General features: G+C 45.7%; 1 protein-coding gene and 1 long non-coding RNA gene across 2 annotated transcripts in view; one reads left to right on the plus strand and one right to left on the minus strand.

Moving 5' to 3' along the window:
- Positions 1-22,166, plus strand: part of LOC143769786 (uncharacterized) — a 43,003-nt gene extending 20,837 nt beyond the window's left edge. The window contains exon 3 of the long non-coding RNA XR_013214483.1: positions 22,047-22,166. This is a non-coding gene — a long non-coding RNA (uncharacterized LOC143769786). The remainder of the gene's footprint in view (positions 1-22,046) is intronic.
- An 889-nt stretch (positions 22,167-23,055) lies between these two features.
- SFXN2 (sideroflexin 2) overlaps positions 23,056-24,095 on the minus strand; it is a 60,010-nt gene continuing 58,970 nt past the window's right edge. Inside the window, exon 12 of the mRNA XM_077258658.1 lies at positions 23,056-23,505. Within this exon, the coding sequence (XP_077114773.1) occupies positions 23,406-23,505 (100 nt within the window). The 3' untranslated portion in view covers positions 23,056-23,405. The remainder of the gene's footprint in view (positions 23,506-24,095) is intronic.

A 24,095-nucleotide genomic window follows, 5' to 3' on the forward strand; every position in this document is an offset into this window, starting at 1 on the left:
ATTTAACCAAGTACTGAAGCTTCCGTCTCGAAATACGAGAATCCAAGATCTTCTCCACCACATACTCCAATTCTCCCTCGACCAACACCGGAGCAGGAGGATCAACAGAAGGAACCACAGGCACCACATACCTCCGCAACAATGACCTATGGAACACATTATGAATGGCAAAAGATGCTGGGAGGTCCAAACGGAATGACACAGGATTGAGGATTTCTGAAATTTTATAAGGACTGATGAAACGAGGTTTAAACTTAGGAGAGGAAACCTTCATAGGAACGTAACGAGATGACAACCATACCAAATCCCCCACACAAAGTCGGGGGACCCACACAGCGACGGCGATTAGCAAAGCGCCGAGCCTTCTCCTGTGACAACGTCAAATTGTCCACTACGTGGTTCCAAATCTGCTGCAACCTATCCACCACAGAATCCACCCCAGGACAGTCAGAAGGCTCAACCTGACCTGAGGAAAAACGAGGATGAAAACCAGAATTACAAAAAAAAGGCGAAACCAAAGTAGCAGAACTAGCCCGATTATTGAGGGCGAACTCAGCCAATGGCAAAAAAGTCAACCAGTCATCCTGATCAGCAGAAAAAAAACATCTCAGATAAGCTTCCAAGGTCTGATTAGTTCGTTCGGTTTGGCCATTTGTCTGAGGATGGAAGGCCGAAGAAAAAGACAAATCAATGCCCATCTTAGCACAAAAGGACCGCCAAAATCTGGACACAAACTGGGATCCTCTGTCAGACACAATGTTCTCCGGAATACCATGCAAACGAACCACATTCTGAAAAAACAGCGGAACCAAATCAGAGGAGGAGGGCAACTTAGGCAAGGGCACCAAATGGACCATTTTAGAAAAACGATCACAAACCACCCAGATGACAGACATCCTCTGAGAGACTGGAAGATCCAAAATGAAATCAATGGAAATATGCGTCCAAGGCCTCTTCGGGACAGGCAAAGGCAAAAGCAATCCACTGGCAAGAGAACAGCAAGGCTTGACCCGAGCACAAATCCCACAGGACTGCACAAAGGAACGCACATCCCGCGACAAGCAAGGCCACCAAAAGGACCTGGCCACCAGATCCCTGGTACCAAAAATCCCAGGATGACCCACCAACACCGAAGAATGAACCTCGGAAATCTCTACTGGTCCATCTATCCGGGACAAACAGTCTCTCCGGTGGACAACGGTCAGGTCTATCGGCCTGAAATTCCTGCAGCACCCGCCGCAAATCAGGGGAGATGGCAGACAAAATCACCCCCTCTCTGAGGATACCAGCCGGCTCAGAAACTCCCGGAGAGTCAGGCACAAAACTCCTAGAAAGGGCATCAGCCTTCACATTCTTTGAGCCCGGAAGGTACAAAACCGCGAAATCAAAACGGGAGAAAAACAGCGACCAACAAGCTTGTCTAGGATTTAACCGCTTGGCAGACTCGAGATAAATCAAATTCTTGTGATCCGTCAAGACCACCACGCGATGCTTGGCTCCCTCAAGCCAATGTCGCCACTCCTCGAATGCCCACTTCATTGCCAACCACTCCCGATTACCAACATCATAATTCCGCTCGGCAGGCGAAAACTTTCTAGAAAAGAAAGCACATGGTCTCATCACCGAGCCATCAGAGCTTCTCTGTGACAAGACAGCCCCTGCTCCAATCTCAGAAGCATCAACCTCGACCTGAAAGGGAAGAGAGACATCAGGCTGACGCAAGACAGGAGCCGAAGAAAACCGACGTTTCAGCTCCTGAAAGGCCTCAACGGCTGCAGAAGTGTTGTGAATTTGCTTTTTGCTCCCTCTAGTGGTTACTAGTTTTTTGACTCTGGTTTTTCTGTCATTCCTTTTATCCGCACCTGGGTCGTTAGTTAGGGGTGTTGCTATATAAGCTCCCTGGACCTTCAGTTCAATGCCTGGCAACGTAGTTATCAGAGCTAGTCTGCTGTGCTCTTGTCTACTGATCCTGGTTCCAGTTATATCAGCTAAGTCTGCCTTTTGCTTTTTTTTGCTATTTGTTTTGGTTTTGTATTTTTGTCCAGCTTGTTCCAAATCTGTATCCTGACCTTTGCTGGAAGCTCTAGGGGGCTGGTGTTCTCCCCCCGGACCGTTAGACGGTTCGGGGGTTCTTGAATTTCCAGTGTGGATTTTGATAGGGTTTTTGTTGACCATATAAGTTACCTTTCTTTATTCTGCTATCAGTAAGCGGGCCTCTCTGTGCTAAACCTGGTTCATTTCTGTGTTTGTCATTTCCTCTTACCTCACCGTCATTATTTGTGGGGGGCTTCTATCCAGCTTTGGGGTCCCCTTCTCTGGAGGCAAGAAAGGTCTTTGTTTTCCTCTACTAGGGGTAGCTAGATTCTCCGGCTGGCGCGTGTCATCTAGAATCAACGTAGGAATGATCCCCGGCTACTTCTAGTGTTGGCGTTAGGAGTAGATATATGGTCAACCCAGTTACCACTGCCCTATGAGCTGGTTTTTTGTATTCTGCAGACTTCCACGTTCCTCTGAGACCCTCGCCATTGGGGTCATAACAGTTTGCCAGGCCCATATTAAATGTTTAATGCATTGCAGAAGAGGGATTATAAGAAAGAAGATTCTGAGTTTTTTTTTTTCTTCTTCCCCTTTACCTCAGAGTGGCTATGCTTGCTGCAGACATGAATGTCCAGACCTTGATTACAAGTGTGGACCAGCTGGCTACTCGTGTGCAGGGCATACAAGACTTTGTTATCAGAAATCCTAGGTCAGAACCTAAAATACCGATTCCTGAACTGTTTTCCGGAGACAGGTTTAAGTTTAGGAATTTCGTGAATAATTGTAAATTGTTTTTGTCCCTGAGACCCTGTTCATCTGGAGATTCTGCTCAGCAAGTAAAAATTGTGATTTCGTTCTTACGGGGCGACCCTCAGGATTGGGCTTTTTCGCTGGCGCCAGGAGATCCGGCATTGGCTGATCTTGATGCGTTTTTTCTGGCGCTCGGTTTACTTTATGAGGAACCCAATCTTGAGATTCAGGCAGAAAAGGCCTTGCTGGCTATGTCTCAGGGGCAGGACGAGGCTGAAGTGTATTGCCAAAAATTTCGGAAATGGTCCGTGCTGACACATTGGAACGAGTGTGCACTGGCCGCTAATTTTAGAAATGGCCTTTCTGAAGCCATTAAGAATGTTATGGTGGGTTTTCCCATTCCCACAGGTCTGAATGATACTATGGCACTGGCTATTCAAATTGACCGGCGGTTGCGGGAGCACAAAACCGCAAATTCCCTCATGGTGTTGTCGGAACAGACACCTAATTCGGTGCAATGTGATAGAAAAACCGCAAATTCCCTCATGGTGTTGTCTGAACAGACACCTGATTTAATGCAATGTGATAGAATCCTGACTAGAAATGAGCGGAAAATTCATAGACGCCGGAATGGCTTGTGCTACTACTGTGGTGATTCTACACATGTTATCTCAGCATGCTCTAAACGTATAGCTAAGGTTGTTAGTCCTGTCACCGTTGGTAATTTGCAACCTAAATTTATTCTGTCTGTAACTTTGATTTGCTCACTGTCATCTTATCCTGTCATGGCGTTTGTAGATTCAGGTGCTGCCCTGAGTCTCATGGATCTCTCATTTGCTAAGCGCTGTGGTTTTACTCTTGAACCATTAGAAAATCCTATTCCTCTTAGGGGTATTGATGCTACACCATTGGCAGCAAATAAACCGCAGTATTGGACACAGGTTACCATGTGCATGACTCCTGAACACCGCGAGGTGATACGTTTCCTGGTTTTACATAAAATGCATGATTTGGTTGTTTTAGGGCTGCCATGGTTACAGACCCATAATCCAGTCCTGGACTGGAAGGCTATGTCAGTCTCAAGTTGGGGCTGTCATGGTATTCATGGGGATTCCCTGCCTGTGTCTATTGCTTCTTCTACGCCTTCGGAAGTTCCGGAGTATTTGTCTGATTATCAGGATGTCTTCAGTGAGTCTGAGTCCAGTGCACTGCCTCCTCATAGGGACTGTGACTGTGCTATAGATTTGATCCCAGGCAGTAAATTTCCTAAGGGAAGACTGTTTAATCTGTCGGTACCTGAACATACCGCTATGCGTTCATATATCAAGGAGTCTCTGGAGAAAGGACATATTCGTCCGTCTTCTTCCCCTCTTGGTGCGGGATTCTTTTTTGTGGCAAAAAAGGACGGATCTTTGAGACCTTGTATTGATTATCGGCTTTTAAATAAGATCACTGTCAAATTTCAGTATCCTTTACCGCTGTTGTCTGACTTGTTTGCCCGGATTAAGGGTGCCAAGTGGTTCACCAAGATAGACCTTCGTGGTGCGTACAACCTTGTGCGCATTAAGCAAGGTGATGAATGGAAAACCGCATTCAATACGCCCGAAGGTCATTTTGAGTACTTGGTGATGCCTTTTGGGCTCTCCAATGCGCCTTCAGTTTTTCAGTCCTTTATGCATGACATTTTCCGGAAGTATCTGGATAAATTTTTGATTGTTTATCTGGATGATATTTTGGTTTTTTCTGATAATTGGGATTCGCATGTGGAGCAGGTCAGGTTGGTCTTTAATATTTTGCGTGAAAATTCTTTGTTTGTCAAGGGCTCAAAGTGTCTCTTTGGTGTACAGAAGGTTCCCTTTTTGGGGTTCATTTTTTCCCCTTCTGCTGTGGAGATGGACCCAGTCAAGGTCCGAGCTATTCTTGATTGGACTCAGCCCTCGTCAGTTAAGAGTCTTCAGAAGTTCTTGGGCTTCGCTAACTTCTACCGTCGTTTTATCGCTAATTTTTCTAGCATTGTGAAACCTTTGACGGATATGACCAAGAAGGGCTCCGATGTAGCTAACTGGGCTCCTGCTGCCGTGGAGGCTTTCCAGGAGTTGAAACGCCGGTTTACTTCGGCGCCTGTTTTGTGCCAGCCTGACGTCTCACTTCCCTTTCAGGTTGAGGTGGATGCTTCGGAGATTGGGGCAGGGGCCGTTTTGTCGCAGAGAGGCCCTGGTTGCTCTGTTATGAAACCTTGTGCCTTTTTCTCTAGGAAGTTTTCGCCTGCCGAGCGAAATTATGATGTGGGCAATCGGGAGTTGTTGGCCATGAAATGGGCATTTGAGGAGTGGCGTCATTGGCTCGAGGGTGCTAAGCATCGTGTGGTGGTCTTGACTGATCACAAAAATCTGATGTATCTCGAGTCTGCTAAACGCCTTAATCCGAGACAGGCCCGCTGGTCATTGTTTTTCTCCCGCTTTGATTTTGTTGTCTCGTATTTACCATGTTCAAAGAATGTGAAGGCCGATGCTCTTTCTAGGAGCTTTGTGCCTGATGCTCCTGGAGTCGCTGATCCTGTTGGTATTCTTAAAGATGGAGTTATCTTGTCAGCTATTTCTCCGGATCTGCGTCGTGTGTTGCAGAGATTTCAGGCTGATAGGCCTGAGTCTTGTCCACCTGACAGACTGTTTGTCCCGGATAAGTGGACCAGCAGAGTCATTTCCGAGGTTCATTCCTCGGTGTTGGCAGGTCACCCGGGAATTTTTGGCACCAGAGATCTGGTGGCCAGGTCCTTTTGGTGGCCTTCCTTGTCAAGGGATGTGCGGTCGTTTGTGCAGTCCTGTGGGACTTGTGCTCGAGCTAAGCCTTGCTGTTCTCGTGCCAGCGGTTTGCTCTTGCCCTTGCCTGTCCCGAAGAGACCTTGGACACATATCTCCATGGATTTCATTTCTGATCTTCCGCTATCTCAGGGCATGTCCGTTATCTGGGTGATATGTGATCGCTTCTCCAAGATGGTCCATTTGGTTCCTTTGCCTAAGCTGCCTTCCTCTTCCGATCTGGTTCCTGTGTTTTTCCAGAACGTGGTTCGTTTGCACGGCATCCCTGAGAATATTGTGTCAGACAGAGGATCCCAGTTCGTTTCCAGGTTCTGGCGATCCTTTTGTAGTAGGATGGGCATTGATTTGTCGTTTTCGTCTGCTTTCCATCCTCAGACTAATGGACAGACGGAGCGAACCAATCAGACTTTGGAGGCTTATTTGAGGTGTTTTGTCTCTGCTGATCAGGACGATTGGGTGACATTCTTGCCGTTGGCTGAGTTTGCCCTTAATAATCGGGCTAGTTCCGCCACCTTGGTTTCGCCTTTTTTCTGCAACTCTGGTTTCCATCCTCGCTTTTCTTCGGGTCATGTGGAGCCTTCTGACTGTCCTGGGGTGGATTCTGTGGTGGATAGGTTGCAGCAGATCTGGAATCATGTGGTGGACAACTTGAAGTTGTCACAGGAGAAGGCTCAGCGCTTTGCCAACCGCCGCCGCGGTGTGGGTCCCCGACTACGCGTTGGGGATTTGGTATGGCTTTCTTCCCGCTTTGTTCCTATGAAGGTCTCCTCTCCCAAATTTAAACCTCGTTTTATTGGGCCTTACAAGATATTGGAAATCCTTAATCCTGTATCTTTCCGTCTGGATCTTCCTGTGTCGTTTGCTATTCACAATGTATTTCATAGGTCCTTGTTGCGGCGGTACATTGTGCCTGTAGTTCCTTCTGCTGAGCCTCCTGCTCCGGTGTTCGTTGAGGGCGAGTTGGAGTACGTGGTGGAGAAGATCTTGGATTCTCGCCTCTCCAGGCGGAGGCTTCAGTACCTGGTCAAGTGGAAGGGCTATGGTCAGGAGGATAATTCCTGGGTGGTCGCCTCTGATGTTCATGCGGCCGATTTAGTTCGTGCCTTTCATGCCGCTCATCCTGATCGCCCTGGTGGTCGTGGTGAGGGTTCGGTGACCCCTCACTAAGGGGGGGGTACTGTTGTGAATTTGCTTTTTGCTCCCTCTAGTGGTTACTAGTTTTTTGACTCTGGTTTTTCTGTCATTCCTTTTATCCGCACCTGGGTCGTTAGTTAGGGGTGTTGCTATATAAGCTCCCTGGACCTTCAGTTCAATGCCTGGCAACGTAGTTATCAGAGCTAGTCTGCTGTGCTCTTGTCTACTGATCCTGGTTCCAGTTATATCAGCTAAGTCTGCCTTTTGCTTTTTTGCTATTTGTTTTGGTTTTGTATTTTTGTCCAGCTTGTTCCAAATCTGTATCCTGACCTTTGCTGGAAGCTCTAGGGGGCTGGTGTTCTCCCCCCGGACCGTTAGACGGTTCGGGGGTTCTTGAATTTCCAGTGTGGATTTTGATAGGGTTTTTGTTGACCATATAAGTTACCTTTCTTTATTCTGCTATCAGTAAGCGGGCCTCTCTGTGCTAAACCTGGTTCATTTCTGTGTTTGTCATTTCCTCTTACCTCACCGTCATTATTTGTGGGGGGCTTCTATCCAGCTTTGGGGTCCCCTTCTCTGGAGGCAAGAAAGGTCTTTGTTTTCCTCTACTAGGGGTAGCTAGATTCTCCGGCTGGCGCGTGTCATCTAGAATCAACGTAGGAATGATCCCCGGCTACTTCTAGTGTTGGCGTTAGGAGTAGATATATGGTCAACCCAGTTACCACTGCCCTATGAGCTGGTTTTTTGTATTCTGCAGACTTCCACGTTCCTCTGAGACCCTCGCCATTGGGGTCATAACACAGAAGACCAATTCGTCACATCAGCACCCTTTCTAGTCAAATCCGTCAAAGGTTTAACCACACTAGAAAAATTAGTGATGAAGCGACGGTAAAAATTAGCAAAGCCCAAGAACTTCTGAAGACTCTTCACCGATGTAGGTTGAGTCCAGTCATAGATGGCCTGGACTTTAACTGGATCCATCTCGATAGTAGAAGGGGAAAAAATAAAGCCCAAAAAGGAAACCTTCTGGACTCCAAAGAGACATTTAGAGCCCTTCACAAACAAGGCATTGGCACGCAGGACCTGAAACACCATCCTGACCTGCTTCACATGAGACTCCCAATCATCAGAAAAGACCAAAATATCATCCAGGTACACAATCATAAATCTATCCAGATACTCTCGGAAGATGTCGCGCATGAAGGACTGAAACACGGAAGGGGCATTAGAAAGCTCAAAAGGCATCACCAAGTACTCAAAATGACCTTCGGGCGTATTAAATGCTGTTTTCCATTCATTGCCCTGCTTTATACGCACAAGATTATAAGCTCCTCGAAGATCTATCTTGGTGAACCAACTAGCCCCCCTAATCCGAGCAAACAGATCGGACAGCAGAGGCAAAGGGTACTGAAATTTGACCGTGATTTTATTTAGAAGGCGATAATCTATACAGGGTCTCAGAGAACCATCCTTCTTGGCCACAAAAAAGAACCCTGCACCCAAAGGTGACGAGGACGGACAAATATGCCCTTTCTCCAAAGACTCCTTTATATAAGTCCGCATAGTGGTATGTTCTGGTACAGATAAATTAAAAAGTCGACCCTTAGGGAACTTACTACCAGGAATCAAATTTATAGCACAATCACAATCCCTATGAGGAGGTAGGGCACTGGATTTGGGCTCATCAAATACATCCTGGTAATCCGACAAAAATTCAGGGACTTCAGAAGGAGTAGAAGAAGCAATTGACACCAAAGGAACATCGCCATGTACCCCTTGACAACCCCAACTTGACACAGACATTGCTTTCCAATCCAGGACTGGATTATGAGCCTGCAGCCATGGCAGACCCAACAAGACAACATCATGCAAATTATGTAACACCAGAAAGCGAATAACCTCCTGATGTGCAGGAGTGTTATGACCCCAATGGCGAGGGTCTCAGAGGAACGTGGAAGTCTGCAGAATACAAAAATCCAGCTCATAGGGCAGTGGTAACTGGGTTGACCATATATCTACTCCTAACGCCAACACTAGAAGTAGCCGGGGATCATTCCTACGTTGATTCTAGATGACACGCGCCAGCCGGAGAATCTAGCTACCCCTAGTAGAGGAAAACAAAGACCTTTCTTGCCTCCAGAGAAGGGGACCCCAAAGCTGGATAGAAGCCCCCCACAAATAATGACGGTGAGGTAAGAGGAAATGACAAACACAGAAATGAACCAGGTTTAGCACAGAGAGGCCCGCTTACTGATAGCAGAATAAAGAAAGGTAACTTATATGGTCAGCAAAAACCCTATCAAAATCCACACTGGAAATTCAAGAACCCCCGAACCGTCTAACGGTCCGGGGGGAGAACACCAGCCCCCCTAGAGCTTCCAGCAAAGGTCAGGATATAGATTTGGAACAAGCTGGACAAAAATACAAAACCAAAACAAATAGCAAAAAGCAAAAGGCAGACTTAGCTGATATAACTGGAACCAGGATCAGTAGACAAGAGCACAGCAGACTAGCTCTGATAACTACGTTGCCAGGCATAGAACTGAAGGTCCAGGGAGCTTATATAGCAACACCCCTAACTAACGACCCAGGTGCGGATAAAAGGAATGACAGAAAAACCAGAGTCAAAAAACTAGTAACCACTAGAGGGAGCAAAAAGCAAATTCACAACAGTACCCCCCCCTTAGTGAGGGGTCACCGAACCCTCACCACGACCACCAGGGCGATCAGGATGAGCGGCATGAAAGGCACGAACTAAATCGGCCGCATGAACATCAGAGGCGACCACCCAGGAATTATCCTCCTGACCATAGCCCTTCCACTTGACCAGGTACTGAAGCCTCCGCCTGGAGAGGCGAGAATCCAAGATCTTCTCCACCACGTACTCCAACTCGCCCTCAACCAACACCGGAGCAGGAGGCTCAGCAGAAGGAACTACAGGCACAATGTACCGCCGCAACAAGGACCTATGAAATACATTGTGAATAGCAAACGACACAGGAAGATCCAAACGAAAAGATACAGGATTAAGGATTTCCAATATCTTGTAAGGCCCAATAAAACGAGGTTTAAATTTGGGAGAGGAGACCTTCATAGGAACAAAGCGGGAAGAAAGCCATACCAAATCCCCAACGCGTAGTCGGGGACCCACACCGCGGCGGCGGTTGGCAAAGCGCTGAGCCTTCTCCTGTGACAACTTCAAGTTGTCCACCACATGATTCCAGATCTGCTGCAACCTATCCACCATCACCTTGCTTAATGCGCACAAGGTTGTACGCACCACGAAGGTCTATCTTGGTGAACCACTTGGCACCCTTAATCCGGGCAAACAAGTCAGACAACAGCGGTAAAGGATACTGAAATTTGACAGTGATCTTATTTAAAAGCCGATAATCAATACAAGGTCTCAAAGATCCGTCCTTTTTAGCCACAAAAAAGAATCCCGCACCAAGAGGGGAAGAAGACGGACGAATATGTCCTTTCTCCAGAGACTCCTTGATATATGAACGCATAGCGGTATGTTCAGGTACCGACAGATTAAACAGTCTTCCCTTAGGAAATTTACTGCCTGGGATCAAATCTATAGCACAGTCACAGTCCCTATGAGGAGGCAGTGCACTGGACTCAGACTCACTGAAGACATCCTGATAATCAGACAAATACTCCGGAACTTCCGAAGGCGTAGAAGAAGCAATAGACACAGGCAGGGAATCCCCATGAATACCACGACAGCCCCAACTTGAGACTGACATAGCCTTCCAGTCCAGGACTGGATTATGGGTCTGTAACCATGGCAGCCCTAAAACAACCAAATCATGCATTTTATGTAAAACCAGGAAACGTATCACCTCGCGGTGTTCAGGAGTCATGCACATGGTAACCTGTGTCCAATACTGCGGTTTATTTGCTGCCAATGGTGTAGCATCAATACCCCTAAGAGGAATAGGATTTTCTAATGGTTCAAGAGTAAAACCACAGCGCTTAGCAAATGAGAGATCCATGAGACTCAGGGCAGCACCTGAATCTACAAACGCCATGACAGGATAAGATGACAGTGAGCAAATCAAAGTTACAGACAGAATAAATTTAGGTTGCAAATTACCAACGGTGACAGGACTAACAACCTTAGCTATACGTTTAGAGCATGCTGAGATAACATGTGTAGAATCACCACAGTAGTAGCACAAGCCATTCCGGCGTCCAGGGCCGGACTGGGACTAAAATTCAGCCCTGGCATTTGAAGTTACACAGGCCCACTTGTCACATGGTGACTGTATAATATCTTTGTACACTTGTAGGCAGGGCCGGTTTTAGGCAAAGTGGGGCCCTAGGCAAAGTTTAAAATGGGTCCCCAAATGCTAACATATTGCACATCACACAGAAGCCTTTCGGTTGTATTTACATGCGCTGATCTCAGGACGCTAAACGAGTTTGATCGACAATACTGAAGTTGTTCAACGCTTGTTTCCCGGCCTCTTTCCACCAGCTGAGGAATAATGATGAGACAGAACGATCACTAATAGATCACCATACAGTATCATGTTTTCAGCAGCACATCTACAGTTTACACTGGCAATGTGCTGCTGACAACAAGGCTTTTTGTTCCAGCAAAAACAATCCGAATATGCAGCATTTTACTTGTTTAGTAAAATACACCCCATAGTCCTCCATATATTATAATGTGCTCCATAGTCCTCCATATAGTATAATACACTCCCTATAGTCCTCCATATATTAAAATACACTGCTCAGTCCTCCACATAGTATAATACACTCCTCATAGTCCTCCATATAGCATAATACAATCCTCATAGTCCTCCATATAGCATAATACAATCCTCATAGTGCTCCATATAGTATAATGCACTGCCACAGTCATCCATGTAGTACAATTCACTTCCCATAGTATAATGCACCCCATAGTTCTTCATATAGTATAACGTATTCCCCATAGTCCTCGATACAGTATAATGCAGCCCACATATAGTATAATGCAGCCACCCCAGAGTATAATGCAGCCACCCCAGAGTATAATGCAGCCACCCCAGAGTATAATGCAGCAACCCCAGAGTATAATGCAGCCACCCCACAGAGTATAATGCAGCCACCCCAGAGTATGTAACCCCCATAGAATATAATACAGCCCACCTCCCCATAATATATAATGTAGCCCCCCATAGAATATAATGCAGCCCCCCATAGTATATAACGCAGCCTCCCCCATAGAATATAATATACTCCCCATAGTATATAGCAAAGCCCGCATATTATATAGCACAAACCACATAGTATACAGCACAGCCTGCATACTATAGCACAGCTCGCGTAGTAGATAACACAGCAGTATTCAGCACAGACCACACAGTAGTATACAGCACAGACCACACAGTAGTATACAGCACAGCCCACATAGAAGTATACAGCACAGTCCACACAGTAGTATACAGCACAGCCCACAGAGTAATATATACAGCACAGCCCACAAAGTAATATATACAGCACAGCCCACAAAGTAATATATACAGCACAGCCCACAGAGAACTATATACAGCACAGCCCACAGAGAACTATATACAGCACAGCCCACAGAGAACTATATACAGCACAGCCCACAGAGAACTATATAAAGCACAGCCCAGAGTACTATATACAGCACAGCCCAGAGAGTACTATATACAGCACAGCCCAGAGAGTACTATATACAGCACAGCCCAGAGAGTACTATATACAGCACAGCCCACAGAGTACTATACACAGCACAGCCCACAGAGTACTATACACAGCACAGCCCACAGAGTACTATATACAGCACAGCCCACAGAGTACTATATACAGCACAGCCCACAGAGTACTATATACAGCACAGCCCACAGAGAACTATATACAGCACACAGTAGTATACAGCACAGAGCACAGCCCACAGATAACTATATACAGCCCACAGTAGTATACAGCACAGAGCACAGCCCACAGAGAACTATATACAGCACAGAGCACAGCCCACAGAGAACTATATACAGCCCACAGTAGTATACAGCACAGAGCACAGCCCACAGAGAACTATATACAGCACAGAGCACAGCCCACAGAGAACTATATACAGCCCACAGTAGTATACAGCACAGCCCACAGAGAACTATATACAGCCCACAGCAGTATACAGCACAGAGCACAGCCCAGAGAGAACTATATATAGTACAGAGCACACAGTAGTATACAGCACAGAGCACAGCCCACAGAGAGCTATATACAGCCCACAGCAGTATACAGCACAGAGCACAGCCCACAGAGAACTATATACAGCCCACAGCAGTATACAGCACAGAGCACAGCCCACAGAGAACTATATACAGCACACAGTAGTATACAGCACAGAGCACAGCCCACAGAGAACTATATACAGCCCACAGCAGTATACAGCACAGAGCACAGCCCACAGAGAACTATATACAGCCCACAGCAGTATACAGCACAGAGCACAGCCCACAGAGAACTATATACAGCCCACATCTCTTCTCTTCCTCCCCTCACCTCCTCCGAGAATGGCCCCACAGTCCAGAAAAAAAAAAAACTCTCCTCACCTCTCCTCGTGCCCAGCGTTGCTTCCTGGTTCCTGCTCCTGTCTCAGCAGCTGCAGTCTGCCCGGGACACAGCAGGTGCGCGATGATATGACATCATCGCGCACCCGCAGTGTCAGAGGCAGAGCGGGGAATGATGGGAGAGGAGCGTCTGTAGACGCTCTCCTCCATCATTGCATTCAACTGTACCGGCGTCTATACGCCGGTATAGTTGAATGCGACGGCGGGGGCGGCGGATTGAGCGGCCCACCACTGGCACCGGCCCTTCTGGCATTTGCCAGAAGTGCCCTATGGCCAGTCCGGCCCTGCCGGCGTCTATGAATTTTCCGCTCATTTCTAGTCAGGATTCTATCACATTGCATTAAATCAGGTGTCTGCTCAGACAACACCATGAGGGAATTTGCGGTTTTTCTATCACATTGCACCGAATTAGGTGTCTGTTCAGACAACACCATGAGGGAATTTGCGGTTTTGCGCTCCCGCAACCGCCGGTCAATTTGAATAGCCAGTGCCATAGTATCATTCAGACCTGTGGGAATGGGAAAACCCACCATAACATTCTTAATGGCTTCAGAAAGGCCATTTCTAAAATTAGCGGCCAGTGCACACTCGTTCCAATGTGTCAGCACGGACCATTTCCGAAATTTTTGGCAATACACTTCAGCCTCGTCCTGCCCCTGAGACATAGCCAGCAAGGCCTTTTCTGCCTGAATCTCAAGATTGGGTTCCTCATAAAGTAAACCGAGCGCCAGAAAAAACGCATCAAGATCAGCCAATGCCGGATCTCCTGGCGCCAGCGAAAAAGCCCAATCCTGAGGGTCGCCCCGTAAGAACGAAATAACAATTTTTACTTGCTGAGCAGAATCTCCAGATGAACAGGGTCTCAGGGACAAAAACAATTTACAATTATTCACGAAATTCCTAAACTTAAACCTGTCTCCGGAAAACAGTTCAGGAATCGGTATTTTAGGTTCTGACCTAGGATTTCTGATAACATAGTCTTGTATGCCCTGCACACGAGTAGCCAGCTGGTCCACACTTGTAATCAAGGTCTGGACATTCATGTCTGCAGCAAGCATAGCCACTCTGAGGTAAAGGGGAAGAAGAAAAAAAAAAAAAAAAAACTCAGAATCTTCTTTCTTATAATCCCTCTTCTGCAATGCATTAAACATTTAATACTGGCCTGGCAAACTGTTATGACCCCAATGGCGAGGGTCTCAGAGGAACGTGGAAGTCTGCAGAATACAAAAAACCAGCTCATAGGGCAGTGGTAACTGGGTTGACCATATATCTACTCCTAACGCCAACACTAGAAGTAGCCGGGGATCATTCCTACGTTGATTCTAGATGACACGCGCCAGCCGGAGAATCTAGCTACCCCTAGTAGAGGAAAACAAAGACCTTTCTTGCCTCCAGAGAAGGGGACCCCAAAGCTGGATAGAAGCCCCCCACAAATAATGACGGTGAGGTAAGAGGAAATGACAAACACAGAAATGAACCAGGTTTAGCACAGAGAGGCCCGCTTACTGATAGCAGAATAAAGAAAGGTAACTTATATGGTCAGCAAAAACCCTATCAAAATCCACACTGGAAATTCAAGAACCCCCGAACCGTCTAACGGTCCGGGGGGAGAACACCAGCCCCCCTAGAGCTTCCAGCAAAGGTCAGGATATAGATTTGGAACAAGCTGGACAAAAATACAAAACCAAAACAAATAGCAAAAAGCAAAAGGCAGACTTAGCTGATATAACTGGAACCAGGATCAGTAGACAAGAGCACAGCAGACTAGCTCTGATAACTACGTTGCCAGGCATAGAACTGAAGGTCCAGGGAGCTTATATAGCAACACCCCTAACTAACGACCCAGGTGCGGATAAAAGGAATGACAGAAAAACCAGAGTCAAAAAACTAGTAACCACTAGAGGGAGCAAAAAGCAAATTCACAACACAGGAGTCATGCACATAGTTACTTGAGTCCAGTACTGAGGCTTATTCTTGGCCAATGGCGTAGCATCAATCCCCTTTAGTGGAATAGGGAATTGCAATGGCTCCAAGATAAAACCACAGCGCCTGGCAAATGACAAATCCATCAAATTCAGGGCAGCGCCCGAATCCACAAAAGCCATAACAGAGTAGGATGACAGAGAGCAAATCAAAGTAACAGACAAAATGAATTTAGGCTGTACAGTACCAATGGTGACAGACTTAGCGAACCTTTTTGTGCGCTTAGAACAGTCAGAGATAACATGAGTGGAGTCACCACAGTAAAAGCACAACCCATTCTGACGTCTATGATTTTGCCGTTCAATTCTGGTCAGAATCCTGTCACATTGCATAGACTCAGGCTTCTGTTCAGAAAAAAACGCCAGATGGTGCACCGGTTTGCGCTCCCGCAAACGCCGATCAATCTGAATGGCCAAAGACATTGACTCATTCAGACCCGCAGGCGTGGGGAACCCCACCATAACATCCTTAAGGGCTTCAGAAAGGCCCTTTCTGAAAATCGCTGCCAGGGCACACTCATTCCACTGAGTGAGCACAGACCACTTCCTAATCTTCTGACAGTAAACCTCTGCTTCATCCTGACCCTGAGAGAGAGCCAGCAAAATCTTTTCTGCCTGGTCCACTAGATTAGGTTCCTCATAAAGCAATCCAAGCACCAGAAAAAACGCATCCACATTTAGCAATGCAGGATCTCCTGGCGCCAGGGAGAATGCCCAATCTTGAGGGTCACCACGTAACAAAGAAATAATAATTTTAACTTGCTGAGCAGGGTCACCAGAGGAACGAGGTCTCAGAGAAAGAAACAATTTGCAATTATTTTTGAAATTCAAAAACCTAGACCTATCTCCAGAGAACAGCTCAGGAATTGGTATTTTAGGTTCTGACATAGGACTGAGAGTTACATAATCCTGAATGCTTTGTATCCTTGTAGCGAGCTGATCCACACAAGAGGACAGACCTTGAATGTCCATATCTGCAGCTGAGTCCTGAGCCACCCAGAGATTAAGGGGAGGAGAGAGGCTAAACACACTGCAGAGGAAAAAAAAAAAAACCTCAGAGCTTCTCCTATCCCTCTTTTGCGATGCATTAACACTTTATTGGCCTGCTGCACTGTTATGGTTCTGGTGGTAAGAACACATGAACTGACCTGATAGGTAAACCAAAACATAGGACAAGCTCTGGGGATGTGGGAACTTTACTGACCGCAATCCTGATCCTATCAACACACACACTATAGGCAGCCGTGGAGCATTCCTAACTCGGCCTAGACGCCTCTGCACAGCCTGAGAAACTAGTTACCCCTAGAGAGAAACAAATCCTCACTTGCCTCAGAGAAATTTTCCCCAAAGTGAGAGCAGCCCCCACAAATAATGACGGTGAGTTAAGAGGAAAACACAAACATAGAAATGAAATAGGTTTAAGAAAATGAGGCCCGCTAATAACTAAATAGTCAGAGGATAGCAAGGAATCTGTGCGGTCAGTATAAAATACTACAAAAATTATCCACGCAGAGAATACAAAAGACCCCCACACCAACTCACGATGTGAGGGGCGCAACTCCGCACCCCAGAGCTTCCAGCTAGCAATCAAATAGCATATAAGCAAGCTGGACTGAACTCATCATATACTGAGAAACATTTTCAAATAGCAATGAGCAAAAATAGACTAGGATGAACTTAGCTTCTCCACGAGGAGACAGGTCACAAGGGAAGTCCCAGAGAGATCTGAACCAGTACTGAATACGACAGCAGGCAACAAGTAAAGGTCCAGGTGGAGTTAAATAGGCAGCAAGCCTAGCAGAAAACGAGGCAGCTGGAGTCCAGCTACAGACCAGCCGTAACACTAAAAGCCACCAGAGGGAGCCCAAATGAGCTCACAAAGTACCACTCATGACCACAGGAGGGAGCCCGAGAACGGAATTCACAACATCCGACCCCACACATTACGCCGCTTACACCTAAAGAACATCTCTAGAATCCGCCCTTTTCTCACCATGGAAACAAAAACACTCACTGTCGCCCTGATCCACTCCCGCCTGGACCACTGCAATGCTCTATTAATTGGCCTCCCCCTCACGCGACTTTCCCCTCTCCAGTCCATCCTTAATGCAGCAGCCAGGGTCGTCCATCTGGCTAATCGTTACTCGGACGTGTCCGCTCTTCACCAGTCATTACACTGGCTGCCCATTCATTACAGGATACAATTCAAAGCACTTGTTCTCACCCACAAAGCTCTCCACAGTGCGGCACCCCCTTACATCTCCTCCCTCATTTCTGTCTATCGGCCTAACTGACCTCTGCGCTCTGCAAATGACTTCCGACTAACCTCTGCACTAATCCGTACCTCCCACTCCCGACTCCAAGACTTCTCCCGTGCTGCGACAATCCTCTGGAATGCTCTACCCCAAGAAATTAGGACCATCCACAATTTGCATAGTTTTAGGCACTCCCTCAAAACACATTTGTTCAGAGCGGCCTATCACGTTCCCTAATCAAACTCATTTTATATTTGTGTGTGTGTGTAGCCCTTTCACTATCTCCATCTACCCCCCACCCCCTGAAGATGGCTGGACCATCATTGTAAATACATCATTGTAAATACACACCTGTACTTTGTATCTCCCCCACCTCATTGTAGATTGTAAGCTCTTACGAGCAGGGTCCTCTTATTTCGCTTTAATTATTGTATTGTTAACATTGTTACCTATGACTGTTGTGTTTGAAACTGTTAAACTGTAAAGCGCTGCGGAATATGTTGGCGCTATATAAATAGATTGTTATTACTATTATTATTACCAGACGAGGCTCCGTCCTCACACATTACCATACGAGGCTCCGTCCCCACTCATTACCACATGAATCCAGTTTGCTTTTGATTTTACACTGTGAATAAAATGTATTAGTATTATTCTGATTTTTAATTATTATTATTGTTATTAACTTCATTTTCAGTTAATTTACCACCTGCGTAAGCGCTATTGAATGTTGTCATTTTTTACTTTAATCACTAGCAGCGTTAATTAGATAGCAATGAGCATGCCGAGCGTAAGCTGGCTGGAAACAGCTAGTCTTACATATGTACCCAATTCATTAACAGGCATGCTTCTCTTGGTTGATCTGGTTCCTCTTGCTCCAGTGGACTCTGGAACCAGACTAGAGCATACAATGGCAGTCTTAGGCTAAGTTCACACTTGCGTGTGGCTGGTCTGCGTAGTTCCTCCCTTAAGCTCCGCCTACTTCCACATGCGTCCTGCGTACCTATCTTTAACATTGGGTACACAGGGACATGCATTGTATGCAGCTGCGGGGTTTTTGACATGCAACTTTTTGCGTTCCAGTGCGGTCAGCGGGCACTTCAAACGCCGCATCCGCACGCATCGCATGTCCCTGCGTACCCAATGTTAAAGATAGGTACGCAGGACGCATGCGGAAGTAGGAGGGGCTTAAGGGAGGAACTACGCAGCCATACGCAGACCAGCCACACGCAAGTGTGAACCCGGCCTTAATGAATTCCCCAATAGTGTTTAATGGTTGGTGGTCTCACAGTCACCCCACTGAGAGTTTTTCTAATTAATATTAATAAGGGAATACACTTGACATATTTGCAGCCTTGGCGTGACTGAGGATTTCTGCTTGTGGACAGCTTCCTAGAGCTTCTTCATTTGTCACTTACATTTAAAGGGTTACCAGCATAACATAAGGTATAAAATGTGAAATGGATGCTCAATCTCTTCATGGCTTCTGCCACATTTTTTGTGCTTTACCCTAGACATATCAACATCTAGTTTTTTATCCTTAATGTCTGCTTGTTCAACCTCTCCAAAAGTCTAGTGATACAATCCCAGAATATAAAGCAGATGTTTATACAGACTTCATCCTACACAGTATTTTCCTGATGATTCAGCAGATCACATTGCTGGTTTAGAGGTTTAAACACCAGACATATTAGCAGATTATGTATCTTCATAGAGTGACTGATCATCTATAAGACCACTTCCAATAATAGAGGGAAGGATTCTGATGCCAGAAATCTAAACCTTACGGATATTTTAGTTCCGAAAGGTGGACTTTCCATTTTTAAAATAAAATTGGCCAGTGTAGTTCACTGCAATGTAGTCATACACATATTTCCAATCTAATTTCATTATCTTGCAGACAAATAGGGATAGTTGCTTAAGGACTTAAAATTTTACAATTGCATGACTTGTGCCCAAAAATGTCAGATTGGCGGTCCCTGAAATGCCTGTTTAGATAGGCACACCGTACAGATTGATCCTTAGTGGATAGTTCTGTGCGCACAGGGGCTTAGTCACACAGAGCATTGTAAGAGTTTATTCTGAAATAGTAGCAAAAAAATAAAAATAAGACAACCATATCATTTAAATAGTGCATTGTAAGCGGAAGGCAGCACCTCTATCATGTAAAGCCCTTTGGCTAAAACACAGATTTTACATGAATATTTTTACTTAATGTACCAAACTGTTTAATTGAAACCCACTAAAAAGCTTGGTTATTCAAGACTATGGTCAGTCACTATGATGATTCTGAAGGAAATATGACTTTTTTTTAGGCTCTTGCATCATCCTGCAATGCAAGAGACTGCAACAAAGCTTCATTCAAAGGGCCTTGTGACCGTGCTGCAGTTCCCTGTAATAAATGTTTATTATGAGAATTAATGGGGTCCGGACAGTCAGAACCTCAAACATCAGGAATTAATATCAAATTCTGGTTAGGTCATCAGGTGGGAAATATCATAATATATTCTTATTTTATCACTTTTCCACATTAGTCGCATATAATCGGAATCAGTCATTTCAAGTAACTCAGCAAGCCCCAAGATTAGAAGCTTTACAATTACTAAAATCTAAAGCCGCAATCCCTGTGAAGACTGCTGTTTTCGCTGACTTGAAAGCACTTTCTATCGTTTTTGTAACGATTTAAGAAAAGAAAAATCAATATGATGTGGGGCATTAAGAGCTACAGGAAGTAAAAATTAGAGAGAAAGGAACAACTTTCATACATCTGTATATACATCTTTCAAGAACTAGTGAATGTTCCGCATAAAGGTGTGAATGTGGACGTGCGTGGTGAACATCACCGATTAGGCTTTATTTTATAGTAAGATCTTTTTCATGGCAGCTTTATTCCCAATGTGGAGTTAACCTGTTTGGGGTAATCACCAAAATCTGCAGTTGAGAGTGGTCCTTAGGGTATGAGGGCCAATGATCAGGAATTGCTGCAATTTCATGCATCATCAAAACCGCAGCGGCCAGATGTTACAGCATAGTGGATGGGATTTCTAGGAACGCCATGTCCACTATGCGTCCACAGACGCCTGCAGGTCACCGGTGGAAACTGACATACAGCGCGTCTTTTAGGACTGCAGAATGGCAATTTCTCTTGCGGAGACGCTATTCTCCGCAAGAGAAATGTAATCAATAGAATGTACTGCATGCGGTAAATCCGCACGGTTCAGTGAACACATATGGATTTATCTGCATTCAACAGACAGCATCGCTTTGGATGCAGCGAACATACACTGGGTCCAAAGCTCCGCTGGTTTCGGATCGTGGGCACATAGCCATAGAGCACATTCATATTAATGCTCAATGCTGGCCATTTGGAAATTAATATTTGAAATCGAGAGTGAAACATGTATTCATTCTCTTTAATGGGGCAGAATCCAAAGTACGAGCCTTTGGACTCCATATGACTACCTTTCTGTGGGTGTTAAAGGGGTTGTCTCACGAACAAAATTAATTTTAAAGTTCATTTTAATCAATAGATCTTGTAATAATAATAATTTCCACAATTGGATGTGTTTAAATAAAATGTTCCTGTGCTGAGATAATCTTAAAATGTGCCCCTGCTGTGTACTGTGTAATGGCCGTGTCTGACCGTGCAGGAACATGGTCTGATCATAGCACAGCTCCTGGGCAAAGGAAGGGAAGGAAAATAATAAACAGACATTACAGCACGGGATCACAGCTGATTATTTTTGTGAGGTAAAGCATTTCCCAGACAGTTTTTAAAAAATGTTTTACCTCAAAGAAAGAATTATATGTGAACCAATGCTGTAATGTCTGTATACTCTCTTTTCCTCCCCACCCCTGCCCAGGAGCTGTGCTATGATCAGACCATGTTCCTGCACGGTCAGACACAGCCATTACACAGTACACAGCAGGGGCACATTTATAAGATTATCTCAGCACAGGAACTTTTTTTTTTTCCAACACATCCAATTGTGGAAATTATTATTTCAAGATCTATTGATTAAAATCAACTTTGTTCATGGGCCAACCCCTTTAAGTCTTTCATTTGGGACTGAATAGTGTGAGGGTGGGAGTGCACTATCGTACCCAGAAAAATTATGACTACCACCTGAAAGCAGATCAAACACTGTCCAAATTGATCTACTCAAATGTAACCACTGCCCTTCCTGCTTAGATAAAACATTAGCAGAATATTAGCATAAAGTAAATGTGCTGTGAGATGAAGTCCTTTTAAAGAAGCTGGACAGTATGCACAGAATACCGTGGAAATGTGTAACACAAAAATATAGTATCGCTATTCTCATAAAGGATGTCTTTGAGAGACACAACCCTCTAAAAAATATATTTTGCCTGGATTGTCTCAATAAGATTTGATTGTATATGGTTGTTTCTGCTGTATTTTTGCTAGAAAATTGCTCAGGATCACCAATTTTTGTGTCCTCCTATACACAGGGCAGAGGAGAGAGGCTCCTGCGGCAACCGGCTGAGAGAGGTTCCTGCGGCACCCGGCCGAGAGAGGCTCCTGCGGCACCCGGCCGAGAGAGGCTCCTGCGGCACCCGGCCGAGAGAGGCTCCTGCGGCACCCGGCCGAGAGAGGCTCCTGGGGCAGCCGGCCGAGAGAGGATCCTGCAGCAGCCGGCCAGGAGGGGCTCCTGGGGCAGCCGGCCGAGAGAGGATCCTACGGCAGCCAGCAGAGAGAGGCTCCCACGGCAGCCAGCAGAGAGAGGCTCCTGCGGCACCCGGCCGAGAGAGGCTCCTGGGGCAGCCGGCCGAGAGAGGATCCTGCGGCAGCCGGCCGGGAGGGGCTCCTGGGGCAGCCGGCCGAGAGAGGATCCTACGGCAGCCAGCAGAGAGAGGCTCCCACGGCAGCCAGCAGAGAGAGGCTCCTTCGGCAGCCAGAAGAGAGAGGCTCCTTCGGCAGCCGGCTGAGAGAAGCTCCTGGGGCAGCTGGCTGGGAGAGGCTCCTGGGGCAGCCGGCCAAGAGGATCCTGTGGCAGCCGGCTGAGAGATGATACTGTGGCAGCCAGCTGAAAACAAAAACAGAGACCATTTGATGTTCATTTGTGTCATTGCAGTCTAAGGCTTCATCGTGGAGACACATCTGTATTCTATTTTTTTTTTTTTTTGGGGGGGGGGGGATATTCAGTTGGAACTGATGAATGCACAGTAAAATGAAGCGTAAAGTTCCCAAGTGATCTCGAACATTCATTCAACCTATTGGTCACTGTGAAAGGGCTTTATCTTGTGCCTCATGCTGCAATAGAGGTGGTAGAGAAGTCAACAGCACAGGTCTACAGATCAGGACCCAGATGGCCCCACTGGCTCAACACAGAGACTATGTGCAATTATAGAAATTAAACAGAATGGAAAGAAAACTCCATAAGTTAATAAGTTAGTTAATAAGTTAGGTACATTTATGACAGGTACTCCTCAAAAGAACAGAAGGTTGTACACACAGATGTTGATATCCACTTCTGGTTTATTGCTCTGCTTTACATTGAATGGAAAGGGAAGGCAATATCAGATATAAGTCACCATTAGGAAAATTCTGCACCTCTTCCAGATGACAGATGGACTCTGACAGTATCATTGTCTACTTGTGGCCTGCTCGCCCCCCATACATACAGATAAGGCATTTCCCACAGTGATCAGTTAATGTCTTGCTTAGATCACGCATATTTCGAGCAAAAATAAAAGTTACCAAAATAAATTGCATTCACTTTCTTCAGGAGGATATCAGTCAGCAATAAAAGGGTCTTTTCAGTTTTAGCTTCAGAATACAACTGGCTTTCAAGAATTATTGTAAAGTAGTTACAAGCCCTTATTAAAGTAAACATATTGAACTTTTTCTCCATATTGTTTCCGGATTGAATCTCGAAGTTCGGGTTCTAGACTGTTCACGGCCATTGAACTGAAATAAAATAAATAAAAGAGGAGGTTGGAAAGTCACTGGGTACATTTATCTAAATTGTACACAAGCTGGCAGTATACAAATATAATAACATTGTAATAATATTGCAAGTATTTAGTGCCTTAAAGCATCACTCCAGCAATTTGTATTTTTTGAAGTGCTGGAGTGGAGCTTTTAATGTGTATGCCCTGCCCCTGGTCATATATGCAACCTCCGGTGTCTTCACTTTTTTTGGTTCCATTCCGGTGCTGCGGCGCCATCTTGTGACAGTTGCTTCTGAGTGGCCGGAGCTCGGAAGCTACGTCACAAACACTCAATACAAGTCTATGAGAGCCAGAATGAGGCGCTTATAGACTTGTATTAAAAAGTGACCTCTGCACAGCTCCATGAAACACTGGTGCTGCAGGCAGGTCACTTTTTGACGAAGATCGATGGTAGCAAAAACAGATGAAAACACCAGAAGATGAGTATGGGACATTAAAAGAGCCAATCCAGTAGTGCAATTAAAAAACAACAAAAAATGCTGGAGTGGTGCTTTAAAGGAGTCGTAACGTTAAAATGCCCTTTCAAATTTTTCATGTTGAACTGGA

Source organism: Ranitomeya variabilis, chromosome 4 (genome assembly GCF_051348905.1).
Source record: "Ranitomeya variabilis isolate aRanVar5 chromosome 4, aRanVar5.hap1, whole genome shotgun sequence".
Taxonomy (NCBI): Eukaryota; Metazoa; Chordata; class Amphibia; order Anura; family Dendrobatidae; genus Ranitomeya; species Ranitomeya variabilis.